At 39.6% G+C, this 13,896-nt stretch overlaps 1 protein-coding gene and 1 non-coding gene across 2 annotated transcripts; one reads left to right on the forward strand and one right to left on the reverse strand.

Annotated features, from left to right (window-relative positions):
• Positions 1–36: 36 nt before the first annotated feature.
• LOC107610935 (uncharacterized) lies at positions 37–753 on the forward strand. Its single transcript, XM_016312911.1, has one exon. It carries the CDS (start codon positions 37–39, stop codon positions 751–753), a length of 717 nt encoding a protein of 238 aa, XP_016168397.1.
• Positions 754–4,809: 4,056 nt separating this feature from the next.
• Positions 4,810–4,917, reverse strand: LOC148547781 (small nucleolar RNA R71). The gene has a single exon (XR_015898263.1). It is a non-coding gene; the product is annotated as a small nucleolar RNA R71 (small nucleolar RNA).
• Positions 4,918–13,896: the final 8,979 nt, after the last annotated feature.

Genomic DNA, 13,896 nt, shown 5'->3' on the forward strand with positions numbered 1-13,896 from the left:
GTAATCTCCAATAATCCATCCACGAAGTCCCTCCAAATGGCCGGAAGTTCCCAAAAGGGCAAAACGAAACTGGACGTATCCATTCAGCAGAAATGTCTGCCGAATCTTCTTCCTCTCAAAATATTGTCTAGTATTGCCACGATGATTGCATCGAATTCGATTGAGGATTTGTTCAACATGCAGGCAAGTTGTAGGTTATTTGCATCTGTATGCAATTCCGACATCGTGTACAGGCATGCCTTGGTGTCGGTGTTGCCGATCGCTTGCTTCCTGAACTACTCTGGGCGGCCTGCAATGACATTTCTGCGTCGATGCGCCAAAGTGCAGAATTCGGCCGCTATGCTCTGCGTGGGGATGTCTCATTTATTCTGGTGTGGCCACCGCAGAGGTGGTATACGGACCCTGACTGAGGCAGCAGAGCTGTGCGATGTGGAGGCCTGCTACATCTCTGTGATGCTACTACTGTCGCTTGATGACAAAACCGATGATGAGATCCACCGTGGATTCGAATTTTTTTGCGTGGTCCGTCAGTCCGACGCAGTCGAAAGGTGCAGAGAGGTCTTCACGCAGGTGTTCGCGGGCCCGTGGTCGGATATACCCCCAGCGGACCCAGAAGAGCCCGTGTCATGCCGTTCCGGTAGTTGCCGTACCCGTGGGAGCATTGGTGATGCGAGCGATTTGTCCAGTGTGTCGTGTGTGCAATGCCTGGCCGAATATGAGGTGCGGAAGTTCTTGGGGACTTATTGCGTTTAAGTAGTTTTCTAAACCCCGATGATGGAAATGCTAATCATGCTCCGTCCGCGTGATGAGCGGATAATTTATACGCTTTTTGGCATTGTTTTTAGTATGTTTTTAGTAGAATCTGGTTACTTTTAGGGATGTTTTCATTAGTTTTTATGTTAAATTCACATTTCTGGACTTTACTATGAGTTTGTGTATTTTTCTGTGATTTCAGGTATTTTCTGGCTGAAATTGAGGGACTTGAGCAAAAATCAGATTCAGAGGTTGAAGAAGGACTGCTGATGCTGTTGGATTCTGACCTCTCTGCACTCAAATTGGATTTTCTGGAGCTACAGAACTCAAAATGGCGCGCTTCCAATTGCATTGGAAAGTAGACATCTAGGGATTTCCAGCAATATATAATAGTCCATACTTTGCCCAAGTTTAGATGATGCAAACTGGCGTTCAACGCCTGCTCTCTACCCAATTCTGGCGTTCAGCGCCAGAAACAAGTTGCAAAGTGGAGTTCAACGCCCAAACTGGCACAAAAGCTGGTGTTCAACTCCAAGAATGACCTCTACACGTGTAACATTCAAGCTCAGCCGAAGCACACACCAAGTGGGCCCCGGAAGTGGATTTATGCATCAATTACTTACTTCTGTAAACCCTAGTAGCTAGTTTATTATAAATAGGACTTTTTACTATTGTATTAGACATCTTTGGACGCCTGGTTCTTAGATCATGGGGGCTGGCCTCTCGGCCATGCCTGGACCTTTCACTTATGTATTTTCAAACGGTAGAGCTTCTACACTCCATAGATTAAGGTGTGGAGCTCTGCTGTTCCTCAAATATTAATGCAAAGTACTACTGTTTTTCTATTCAAACTCAACTTATTCCGCTTCTAAGATATTCATTCGCACTTCAACCTGAATGTGATGAACGTGACAATCATCATCATTCCCTATGAACGCGTGCTTGACAACCACTTCTGTTCTACCTTCGATTGAATGATTATCTCTTGGATCTCTTAATCAGAATCTTTGTGGTATAAGCTAGATTGATGGCGGCATTCATGAGAGTCCGGAAAGTCTAAACCTTGTCTGTGGTATTGCGAGTAGGACTCTGGGATTGAATGACTGTGACGAACTTCAAACTTGCGATTGCTGGGCGTAGTGACAGACGCAAAAGGAGGATGAATCCTATTCCAGTATGATCGAGAACCTCAGATGATTAGCCGTGCTGTGACAGAGCATTTGGACCATTTTCACAAGAGGATGGGATGTAGCCATTGACAATGGTGATGCCCTTACATAAAGCCAGCCATGAAAAGGAGTAGGATTGATTGGATGAAGGTAGCAGGAAAGAAGAGGTTCAGAGGAACGAAAGCATCTCTATGCGCTTATCTGAAATTCTCACCAATGATTTACATAAGTATTTCTATCCTTTTTTTATTATTTATTTTCAAAAACTCCATAACTATTTTATATCCGCCTGACTGAGATTTGCAAGGTGACCATAGCTTGCTTCAAGCCGACAATCTCCGTGGGATCGACCCTTACTCACGTAAGGTTTATTACTTGGACGACCCAGTGCACTTGCTGGTTAGTTGTATCGAAGTTGTGACAAATTATGAATTGAGATTAGAGCACCAAGTTTTTGGAGCCATTACCAGAGATCACAATTTCGTGCACCAAGTTTTTGGCGCCGTTGCCGGGGATTGTTCGAGTTTGGACAACTGACGGTTCATCTTGTTGCTCAGATTAGGTAATTTTCTTTTTGTTTTATTTTCAAAAATTTTTCAAAAATCTTCCAAAGAATTTCTCACCTGTTTTCGAAAAAAAAATTTAAAATAAAAATGTTTTCAGAAAAAATATATTTTTTCTTCAGAATTTTTAAGAATGAATTCTAGTGTTTCATGAAGCATGTTGAAGCCTGGCTGGCTGTAGGGAATGTCAGGCGTGTCATGTCTGAGTTACATACTAAAGCTTGGCTGGCTATTAAGCCATGCCTGACCCTTTGATTGGAGCTTTAGACTAAAGAGCATAAGATTCCTGGAATTCATATTAAAAATTTTGGAATCCTTATTTTTCTTTTTCAAAATGATTTTCGAAAAAATTAAAAGAAAATACAAAAAAATCATAAAATCATAAAATTCAAAAATATTTCATGTTTCTTGTTTGAGTCTTGAGTCAAGTTGAAAGTTTGGTGTCAATTGCATATTCATCTTGCATTTTTCGAAAAAATTCATGCATTCATAGTGTTCTTCATGATCTTCAAGTTGTTCTTGGTAAGTCTTCTTGTTTGATCTTGATGTTTTCTTGTTTTGTGTTGTATGGTGTTTTTCATATGCATTCTTGAATTCTTAGTGCCTAAGCATTAAAGATTTCTAAGTTTGGTGTCTTGCATGTTTTCTTTGCATATAAAAATTTTCAAAAATAAGTCTTGATGTTCATCTTGACATTCAAAGTGTTCTTGGTGTTCATCTTGACATTCATAGCATTCTTGCATGCATTCATTGTTTTGATCTAAAAATTTCATGCATTGCATCATTTTAGTGTTTTTTTCCTCTCATCAAAAAGAATTCAAAAATAAAAAAAATATCTTTCCCTTTTTCTCTCATCAAATTCGAAAATTTGAGTTGACTTTTTCAAAATTTTTTAAAATTCAATTGTTTTTATGAGTCAAATCAAATTTTCAATTTAAAAATCTTATCTTGTTCAAAATCTTTTTCAAAAATAAAATCTTTTTCATTTTTCTTAGTTATTTTCGAAAATTTTAAAAATATTTTTCAAAAATCTTTTTCTTATCTTTTTCACATAATTTTCGAAAATAACATCATCAATTAATGTTTTGATTCAAAAATTTCAAGTTTGTTACTTGCTTGTTAAGAAAGATTCAAACTTTGAGTTCTAGAATCATATCTTGTGATTTCTGGTGAATCAAGTCATTAATTGTGATTTTAAAAATCAAATCTTTTTCAAAACTAATTTCAATCATATCTTTTTAAAAATATCTTTTTATCTTATCTTTTCCAAAATCATATCTTTTTCAAAAAATTTGATTTTAAAATATCCTTTCTAACTTCTTATCTTCTTATCTTTTCAAAAATTGATTTTCAAAATTTGTTTCAACTAACTAACTAACTTTTTGTTTGTTTCTTATCTTTTTCAAAACTACTTAACTAACTCTCTCTCTCTAATTTTCGAAAATATCTTCCCTCTTTTTCAAAATTTCTTTTTAATTAACTAATTGTTTTAATTTTTTATTTTTATTTTCAAAAATTACTAACCTTTTTCAAAAACTATTTTCGAAAATCACTAACCCTTTTTCAAAAATAATTTTCGAAAATCCTTCTCCCTCATCTCCTTCTAATTATTTATTCATCTACTAACACTTCTCTTCATCTCACATCACTGCTCCTATCCTTACCCTTGTGTTTGGATTCTTCATTCTTCTTCACCCCTATTCCTTTTCTTCTTCTACTAACAATAAGGAACCTCTTTACTGTGACATAGAGGATTCCTCTTCTTTTCTTGTTCTCTTCTCTTTCTTATGAGCAGGAACAAGGAAAAAGGCATTCTTGTTGAAGTTGATCCAGAACCTGAAAGGACTCTGAAGAGGAAACTAAGAGAAGCTAAATTATAACAATCCAGAGATAACCTTATTGAAAATTTCGAACAAGTAAAGGAGATGGCAGCCGAACCCAACAACAATAATGCAAGGAGAATGCTTGGTGACTTTACTGCACCAAATTCCAATTTACATGGAAGAAGCATCTCCATTCCTGCCATTGGAGCAAACAACTTTGAGCTGAAACCTCAATTAGTTTCTCTGATGCAGCAGAACTGCAAGTTTCATGGACTTCCATCTGAAGATACTTTTCAGTTCTTAACTGAATTCTTGCAGATCTGTGATACTGTTAAGACTAATGGAGTAGATCCTGAAGTCTACAGGCTCATGCTTTTCCCTTTTGCTGTAAGAGACAGAGCTAGAATGTGGTTGGACTCTCAACCCAAAGACAGCCTGAACTCTTGGGATAAGCTGGTCACGGCTTTCTTAGCCAAGTTCTTTCCTCCTCAAAAGCTGAGCAAGCTTAGAGTGGATGTTCAAACTTTTAGACAGAAAGAAGGTGAATCCCTCTATAAAGCTTGGGAAAGATACAAGCAGCTGACCAAAAAGTGTCCTTCTGACATGCTTTCAGAATGGACTATCCTGGATATATTCTATGATGGTTTATCTGAGCTATCAAAGATGTCATTGGATACTTCTGCAGGTGGATCCATTCACCTAAAGAAAACGCCTGCAGAAGCTCAAGAACTCATTGACATGGTTGCTAATAACCAGTTCATGTACACTTTTGATAGGAATCCTGTGAGTAATGGGACGCCTATGAAGAAGGGAGTTCTTGAAATTGACACTCTGAATGCCATATTGGCTCAGAACAAAATATTGACTCAGCAAGTCAATATGATTTCTCAGAGTCTGAATGGAATGCAAGCTGCATCCAACAGTACTCAAGAGGCATCTTCTGAAGAAGAAGCTTATGATCCTGAGAACCCTGCAATAGCAGAGGTAAATTACTTAGGTGAACCTTATGGAAAAACCTATAATCCATCATGGAAAAATCATCCAAATCTCTCATGGAAGGATCAAAAGCCTTAAAAAGGCTTTAATAATGGTGGAAGAAATAGGTTTAACAGTAGTAAACCTTTTCCATCATCCACTCAGCAACAGATAGAGAACTCTGGACAAAATACCTCTAATTTAGCAAACTTAGTCTCTGATCTGTCCAAGGCCACTGTAAGTTTCATGAATGAAACAATGTCTTCCATTAGAAATTTAGAAGCACAAGTGGGCCAGCTGAGTAAAAGGATCACTGAAATCCCTCCTAGTACTCTCCCAAGCAATACAGAAGAAAATCCAAAAGGAGAGTGCAAGGCCATTGAATTAATCATCATGGCCGAACCTGTGAAGGAAGGAGAGGACGTGAATCCCAAGGAGGAAGACCTCCTGGGACGTCCAGTGATCAATAAAGAGCTTCCCTTTGAGGAACCAAAGGAATCTGAGACTCATCTAGAGACCATAGAGATTCCATTAAACCTCCTTATGCCATTCATGAGCTCTGATGAGTATTCCTCTTCTGAAGAGAATGAGGATGTTACTGAAGAGCAAGCTGCCAAGTTTCTTGGTGCAATCATGAAGCTGAATGCCAAATTATTTGGTATTGAGACTTGGGAAGATGAACCTCCCTTGTTCACCAATGAACTGAGTGATCTGGATCAACTGACATTGCCTCAGAAGAAACAGGATCCTGGAAAGTTCATAATACCTTGTACCATAGGCACCATGATCTTTAAGGCTCTGTGTGAACTTGGTTCAGGAATAAACCTCATGCCCCTCTCTGTAATAGAGAAACTAGGAATCTATGGGTGCAAGCCACTAAAATCTCATTAGAGATGGCAGATAATTCAAGAAAACAGGCTTATGGACAAGTAGAGGACGTGTTAGTAAAGGTTGAAGGCCTTTACATCCCTGCTGATTTCATAGTCCTAGATACTGGGAAGGATGAGGAAGAATTCATCATCCTTGGAAGACCCTTCCTAACCACAACAAGAGCTGTGATTGATGTAGACAGAGGAGAATTAATCCTTCAAATAAATGAGGACAACCTTGTGTTTACAGCTCAAGGATCTCTCTCTGCATCCATGGAGAGGAAGCATAAAAAGCTTCTCTCAAAGCAAAGTCAAACAAAGCCCCCACAGTCAAACTCTAAGTTTGGTGTTGGGAGGCCACAACCAAACTCTAAGTTTGGTGTCAAACCCCCATATCCAAACTCTAAGTTTGGTGTTGGGAGGTCTCAACAAAGCTCTGCACATCTGTGAGGCTCCATGAGAGCCCACTGTCAAACTATTGACATTAAAGAAGCACTTGTTGGGAGGCAACCCAATGCTTATTTATCTAATTTTCATTGTTTTTTTCATGTTTTATTAGGTTCATGATCATGTGGAGTCACAAAATAAATATAAAAATTGAAAACGAAATCAAAAACAGCAGAAGAAAAATCACACCCTGGAGGAAGACCTTACTGGCGTTTAAACGCCAGTAAGAAGCATGTTTTGGGCGTTCAACGCCAGAACAGAGCATGGTTCTGGCGCTGAACGCCAGAAATGGGCAGCATCTGGGCGTTTGAACGCCAGAAATACACCCTGGAGAAGAGCTGGCGCTGAACGCCCAGAACAAGCATGGTTCTGGCGTTCAACGCCAGAAATGGGCAACAAATGGGCGTTCAACGCCCAGAACAAGCACCAATCTGGCGCTGAACGCCCAGAGTTGTGTGCAAGGGCATTTTGCATGCCTAATTGGGTGCAAGGTTGTAAATCCTTGAACACCTCAGGATCTGTGGACCCCACTCACCCCTCTTTCACACAATCCCATAAACACTCTTCCCCAAAACCCTTCACCAATCACCTCAATCTCTCTTCCCCATCACCTCTTCACCACTCACATCCATCCACTCTTCCCCATAAACCTACCTCATAAACTCCACCTACCTTCAAAATTCAAAATCAATTTCCCACCCAAATCCACCCTAAATGGCCGAACTTACCCCCCTCCCTTCCCTATATATAACCCTCCATTCTTCCTCATTTTCACACAACACAACCCTCTTTTCTCTTCTTGGCCGAAACACACCTCTCCCCTCCTCTCCATATTTTCTTCTTCTTCTTCATCTATTCTTTCTTCTCTTGCTCGAGGGCGAGCAAAATTCTAAGTTTGGTGTGGTAAAAGCATAAGCTTTTTGTTTTTCCATTACCATTGATGGCACCCAAGACCAGAGAATCCTCTAGAAAAGGGAAGGGGAAGACAAAAGCTTCCACCTCCGAGTCATGGGAGATGGAAAGGTTCATCTCCAAAGCTCATCAAGACCACTTCTATGATGTTGTGGCCAAGAAGAAGATGATCCCCGAGGTCCCTTTCAAACTCAAGAAAAATGAGTATCCGAAGATCCGACATGAAATCCAAAGAAGAGGTTGGGAAGTTCTAACAAACCCCATCCAACAAGTCGGCATCCTAATGGTTCAAGAGTTCTATGCCAATGCATGGATCACTAGGAACCATGATCAAAGTAAGAACCCGAATCCAAAGAATTATGTTACAATGGTTCGGGAGAAATACTTAGATTTTAGTCCGGAGAATGTGAGGTTGGCGTTTAACTTGCCTATGATGCAAGGAGATGAGTGCCCCTACACTAGAAGGGTCAACTTTAATAAAGGTTGGACCAAGTCCTCATGGACATATGTGTGGAAGGAGCTCAATAGAAGATTGACTCCAAAGGCAAGCCGGTTCAACTAAGAAGACTGGACCTCAAGCCTGTGGCTAGAGGATGGTTGGAGTTCATCCAACGCTCCATCATTCCCACTAGCAACCGATCTGAAGTTACTGTGGATCGGGCCATCATGATCCATAGCATCATGATTGGAGAGGAAGTAGAAGTTCATGAAGTCATCTCCCTTGAATTCTACAAAATAGCCGAAAAGCCCTCCCCTGGGGCAAGGCTAGCTTTTCCTCATCTTATTTGCCATCTATGTTACTCAGCTGGAGCTTTCATAGAAGGAGACATTCACATTGAGGAAGAGAAGCCCATCACTAAGAAAAAGATAGAGCAAGCAAGAGAGCCCATTCATGGAGCTCAAGAGGCGCAGGAAGCTCATCACCATGAGATCCCGGAGATGCCTCAAATGCATTTTCCTCCACAAAACTATTGGGAGCAAATCAACACCTCCCTAGGAGAATTAAGTTCCAACATGGGACAACTAAGGGTGGAACATCAAGAGCACTCCATCATCCTTCATGAAATAAGAGAAGATCAAAAAGCAATGAGGGAGGAGCAACAAAGACAAGGAAGAGACATAGAAGAGCTCAAGGACATCATTGGTTCCTCAAGAAGGAAACGTCACCATCACTAAGGTGGACTCATTCCTTGTTCTTACATTCTCTGTTTTTCATTTTCTCCATGTTAAGTGCTTATCTATGTTTGTGTCTTCATTACATGATCATTAGTAGTTAGTAACTTTGTCTTAAAGTTATGAATGTCCTATGAATCTATCACCTCTCTTAAAAGAAAACTGTTTTAATTCAAAAGAACAAGAAGTACATGAGTTTCCAATTTATCCTTGAACTTAGTTTAATTATATTGATGTGGTGACAATGCTTCTTGTTTTCTGAATGAATGCTTGAACAGTGCATATGTCTTTTGAAGTTGTTGTTTAAGAATGTTAAATATGTTGGCTCTTGAAAGAATGATGACTAAGAGACATGTTATTTGATAATCTAAAAAATCATAAAAATAATTCTTGAAGCAAGAAAAAGCAGCAAAAAAAACAAAGCTTGCAGAAAAAAAAAGAAGAAAAAAAAATAGGCAAAAAAACAAGGGAGCAAAAGCAAGCAGAAAAAGCCAAAATCTCTTAAAACCAAGAGGCAAGAGCAAAAAGCCAGTAACCCTTAAAACCAAAAGGCAAGGGCAAATAAAAAGGATCCCAAGGCTTTGAGCATCAGTGGATAGGAGGGCCTAAAAGAATAAAATCCTGGTCTAAGCGGCTAAACCAAGCTGTCCCTAACCATGTGCTTGTGGCGTGAAGGTGTCAAGTGAAAACTTGAGACTGAGCGGTTAAAGTCAAAGTCCAAAGCAAAAAAAAGAGTGTGCTTAAGAACCCTGGACACCTCTAATTGGGGACTTTAGCAAAGCTGAGTCACAATCTGAAAAGGTTCACCCAATTATGTGTCTGTGGCATTTATGTATCCGGTGGTAATACTGGAAAACAAAGTGCTTAGGGCCACGGCCAAGACTCATAAAATAGCTGTGTTCAAGAATCATCATACTGAACTAGGAGAATCAATAACACTATCTGAACTCTGAGTTCCTATAGATGCCAATCATTCTGAACCTCAATGGATAAAGTGAGATGCCAAAACTATTCAAGAGGCAAAAAGCTACAAGTTCCGCTCATCTGATTGGAGCTATGTTTCATTGATAGTTTGGAATTTATAGTATATTCTCTTCTTTTTATCCTATTTGATTTTCAGTTGCTTAGGGACAAGCAACAATTTAAGTTTGGTATTGTGATGAGCGGATAATTTATACGCTTTTTGGCATTGTTTTTAGTATGTTTTTAGTAGAATCTGGTTACTTTTAGGGATGTTTTCATTAGTTTTTATGTTAAATTCACATTTCTGGACTTTACTATGAGTTTGTGTGTTTTTCTGTGATTTCAGGTATTTTCTGGCTGAAATTGAGGGACTTGAGCAAAAATCAAATTCAGAGGTTGAAGAAGGACTGCTGATGCTGTTGGATTCTGACCTCTCTGTACTCAAATTGGATTTTCTGGAGCTACAAAACTCAAACTGGCACGCTTCCAATTGCGTTGGAAAGTAGACATCCAGGGCTTTCCAGAAATATATAATAGTCCATACTTTACCCAAGTTTAAATGACACAAACTGGCGTTCAACGCTAGCTCTCTACCCAATTCTGGCGTTCAGCGCCAGAAACAAGTTGCAAAGTGGAGTTCAATGCCCAAACTGGCACAAAAGCTGGCGTTCAACTCCAAGAATGACCTCTACACATGTAACATTCAAGCTCAGCCCAAGCACACACCAAGTGGGCCCCGGAAGTGGATTTATGCATCAATTACTTACTTCTGTAAACCATAGTAGCTAGTTTATTATAAATAGGACTTTTTACTATTGTATTAGACATCTTTGGACGCCTGGTTCTTAGATCATGGGGGCTGGCCTCTCGGCCATGCCTGGACCTTTCACTTATGTATTTTCAAACGGTAGAATTTCTACACTCCATAGATTAAGGTGTGGAGCTCTGCTGTTCCTCAAAGATTAATGCAAAGTACTACTGTTTTTCTATTCAAACTCAACTTATTCCGCTTCTAAGATATTCATTCGCACTTCAACCTGAATGTGATGAATGTGACAATCATCATCATTCCCTATGAACGCGTGCCTGACAACCACTTCCGTTCTACCTTCGATTGAATGATTATCTCTTGGATCTCTTAATCAGAATCTTCGTGGTATAAGCTAGATTGATGGCGGCATTCATGAGAGTCCAGAAAGTCTAAACCTTGTCTGTGGTATTTCGAGTAGGACTCTGGGATTGAATGACTGTGACGAACTTCAAACTCACGATTGCTGGGCGTAGTGACAGACGCAAAAGGAGGGTGAATCCTATTCCAGTATGATCGAGAACCTTAGATGATTAGCCGTGCTGTGACAGAGTATTTGGACCATTTTCACAAGAGGATGGGATGTAGCCATTGACAACGGTGATGCCCTTACATAAAGCCAGCCATAGAAAGGAGTAGGATTGATTGGATGAAGGCAGCAAGAAAGCAGAGGTTCAGAGAAACGAAAGCATCTCTATGCGCTTATCTGAATTTCTCACCAATGATTTACATAAGTATTTCTATCCTTCTTTTATTATTTATTTTTGAAAACTCCATAACTATTTTATATCCGCTTGACTGAGATTTACAAGGTGACCATAGCTTGCTTCAAGCCGACAATCTCCGTGGGATCGACCCTTACTCACGTAAGGTTTATTACTTGGACGACCCAGTGCACTTGCTGGTTAGTTGTATCGAAGTTGTGACAAATTATGAATTGAGATTAGAGCACCAAGTTTTTGGAGCCATTACCAGAGATCACAATTTCGTGCACCACCGCACAATTTTGGTCAGCCTATGTTGTAATCTGCCAATACAGTGGCTAGCAATTGCCTGTTTGTTACGATCCTTCATTAACCCCTTGCTAATTACTATGCGTACTGATGGTGTATTTTATTTTATTTTTGTAATTTTTTTGTTAAAGAATAGTCTGTTTGATCAATTATCATGTGGAGTACACAGACGACGCAATTAATGTGTATCTTAGCTATAACTTAGTCCAAATATTTCTTTCTTCTTGACTGGGATATGATCTGTACCTTGCACTATTGAAGTGACGTTCGAATGGACAGAAGACTGTTTGGTCAATCAACCTTTTACACCATCAGAAGGTTTTTTTCTGGGGCTGGGTACTGAGACCGCGACAATGAATTTATGCAAAACTGGTAACTTGGATAGGCAATAGGGAGTGACCGAAAAGAGTCATGTAAAAAATGGGTACGGGATAAATTTTGTATGAGCAATGATGATAATTGACGATGTTGTATAAAATCTGTACAAAGGTTGATTAATGATAATGCGGATATGCTCAAATTGAACCACGGGATTGTATTCGCATAATATAACCGGGTGAGAGATTCAATACCTGTCCTTTAATGAACAAAATTTGCTTTAATATTTTAAGGAGTTTTTATTATGTAATCGCACTAAATGTATGTTTTATTATGTAACATGAGAGAGAACTAATTTGAATTTTGTTTCGATCAATGGCTTCGTATTCTTTGTTCGTCCAACCAATCTATTTTGAAAGACGTATTTCCTATAATATCATATAATATTAGGATATAAAAAAAACGAAACTAATTTTGGCTCCGTCGTAACATAAATCCCTAATTGTGTTTCAACAGGTTAAGAACAGAAAGATTAAAGTATGTATAATTATATTATCAGGGTTTAAGTTCCACTATAGAAGATCAAATGGGCGACAGCACAAACAAAGGAAATAAAAGGATCATACAGGCCTCGATGGAAAACATGACATTGAGATATCTTACATGTGCAGCAGGTCAAATAACTCCGGCCCCGTCTTCATTCTGCTCGGCTGGATGACGACCCCGATGGAGCAAAAACTTATGTTTTTCCTCCAAAACGTTGATCATGCGTTCCAGGTCACGCCACGGTAGAGCCTCCACCTGTTCCCGTTCACGGTGCTTGGCAACTTCTGCTTTTAATTCCTTTTCTATGACATCCAACTGGTGAAGGAGCACATCATTTTTTCGCTGCTCTATTTTCAAATCCCTTTTCAGCCATTGCCTTTCCTATACCTCTTCCTCTAGTTCATCCTTCTTTGCCTCGAAAACGAACTTGGCGGCCATCATCTCCACCTTCGCCTGCCTCAATTCTGCGCCGATTGTTACGAGTGCAGCCTTCAACATCTCCTCCCTCTTGACCAGTGCGGCCTCAACGAGGTCATAATCTGCGGACTTTTCATCTACGTGGTTGATGTCGATAAGTGCGTCGATCGAGAGATCCACTAGGTCGTCTAGACTAATGGCGTGATCAGTGACGGGTTCCTCCGACATTTTTTTGGGATAAGAAGACGACATATGGCAGTAGGGGTGCACAGACCCGGCCCGGCCCGAAGGTCCGGCCCGGTCCCGAACACTTTTGGGGCTAATTTGGTGTCATTTCATCGGGTTTAGGGCCGGGTAAGGGTCTCAAAAATAGACCCGGTCATTATTTCGGGTCAGGTCCGGGCCATAGCTCGGGTCACCCGAAGTCGGCCCAGTGGCCCGGTCATCATACACAATTAATATTTTGTATTATTAGGGATGGATCATGACTATTCTTATGTGGAATTTAAGTATTGTAAATCTTAATATTTTGTATTATTAGTCATTATAAGACTATAAGTTAATGTTTTATGTTTAGAATGCATAATATTGTGTTATTTGTATGGATTTAAATATTTGGTATTATTAGACAATATTAGTATTGATTGTGGTTATACTTTAGTATTGATTGTGGTTATGCTTTAATTTTGAAGAAGAGTTGGTTCTTGTTATATTTTTCTAAGTGAATTTTACCATGTTAAATAATGGTTGGAGTCTTGGAAATTTGGATATTTTTACATGCTAGCTTACAAGAAGGTATCAACGTAATGTAATGTTAACGGCCCGGTTTTCACCCGGTATAATTGTGGCCCGAAAGTGTATTAGTTTCATCGGGTCTAGGGCCGGGTTCGGGTCTAATAAATGGACCCGGTGTATATTTTGGGTCGGGTCTGGGTCACATCAAACCCGGCTTCACCCGACCCATGTGCACCCCTATATGGCAGTAATAACGGAGAAGGGTAGACACAGGGTTGAGAAAAGGAGTTACGGCATGGAATAAGGGAAGAAGGGTTGGTACTTAGTAGGATTAGGGTTTGTCAATAACGGGCACGTATATTTATATTTATATATTATGTTATGATGTAGGTAGAAAGTTGCTTGGTATCTT

Source organism: Arachis ipaensis, chromosome B8 (assembly GCF_059453495.1).
Source record: "Arachis ipaensis isolate K30076 ecotype BB chromosome B8, ASM5945349v1, whole genome shotgun sequence".
NCBI classification, from domain to species: Eukaryota; Viridiplantae; Streptophyta; class Magnoliopsida; order Fabales; family Fabaceae; genus Arachis; species Arachis ipaensis.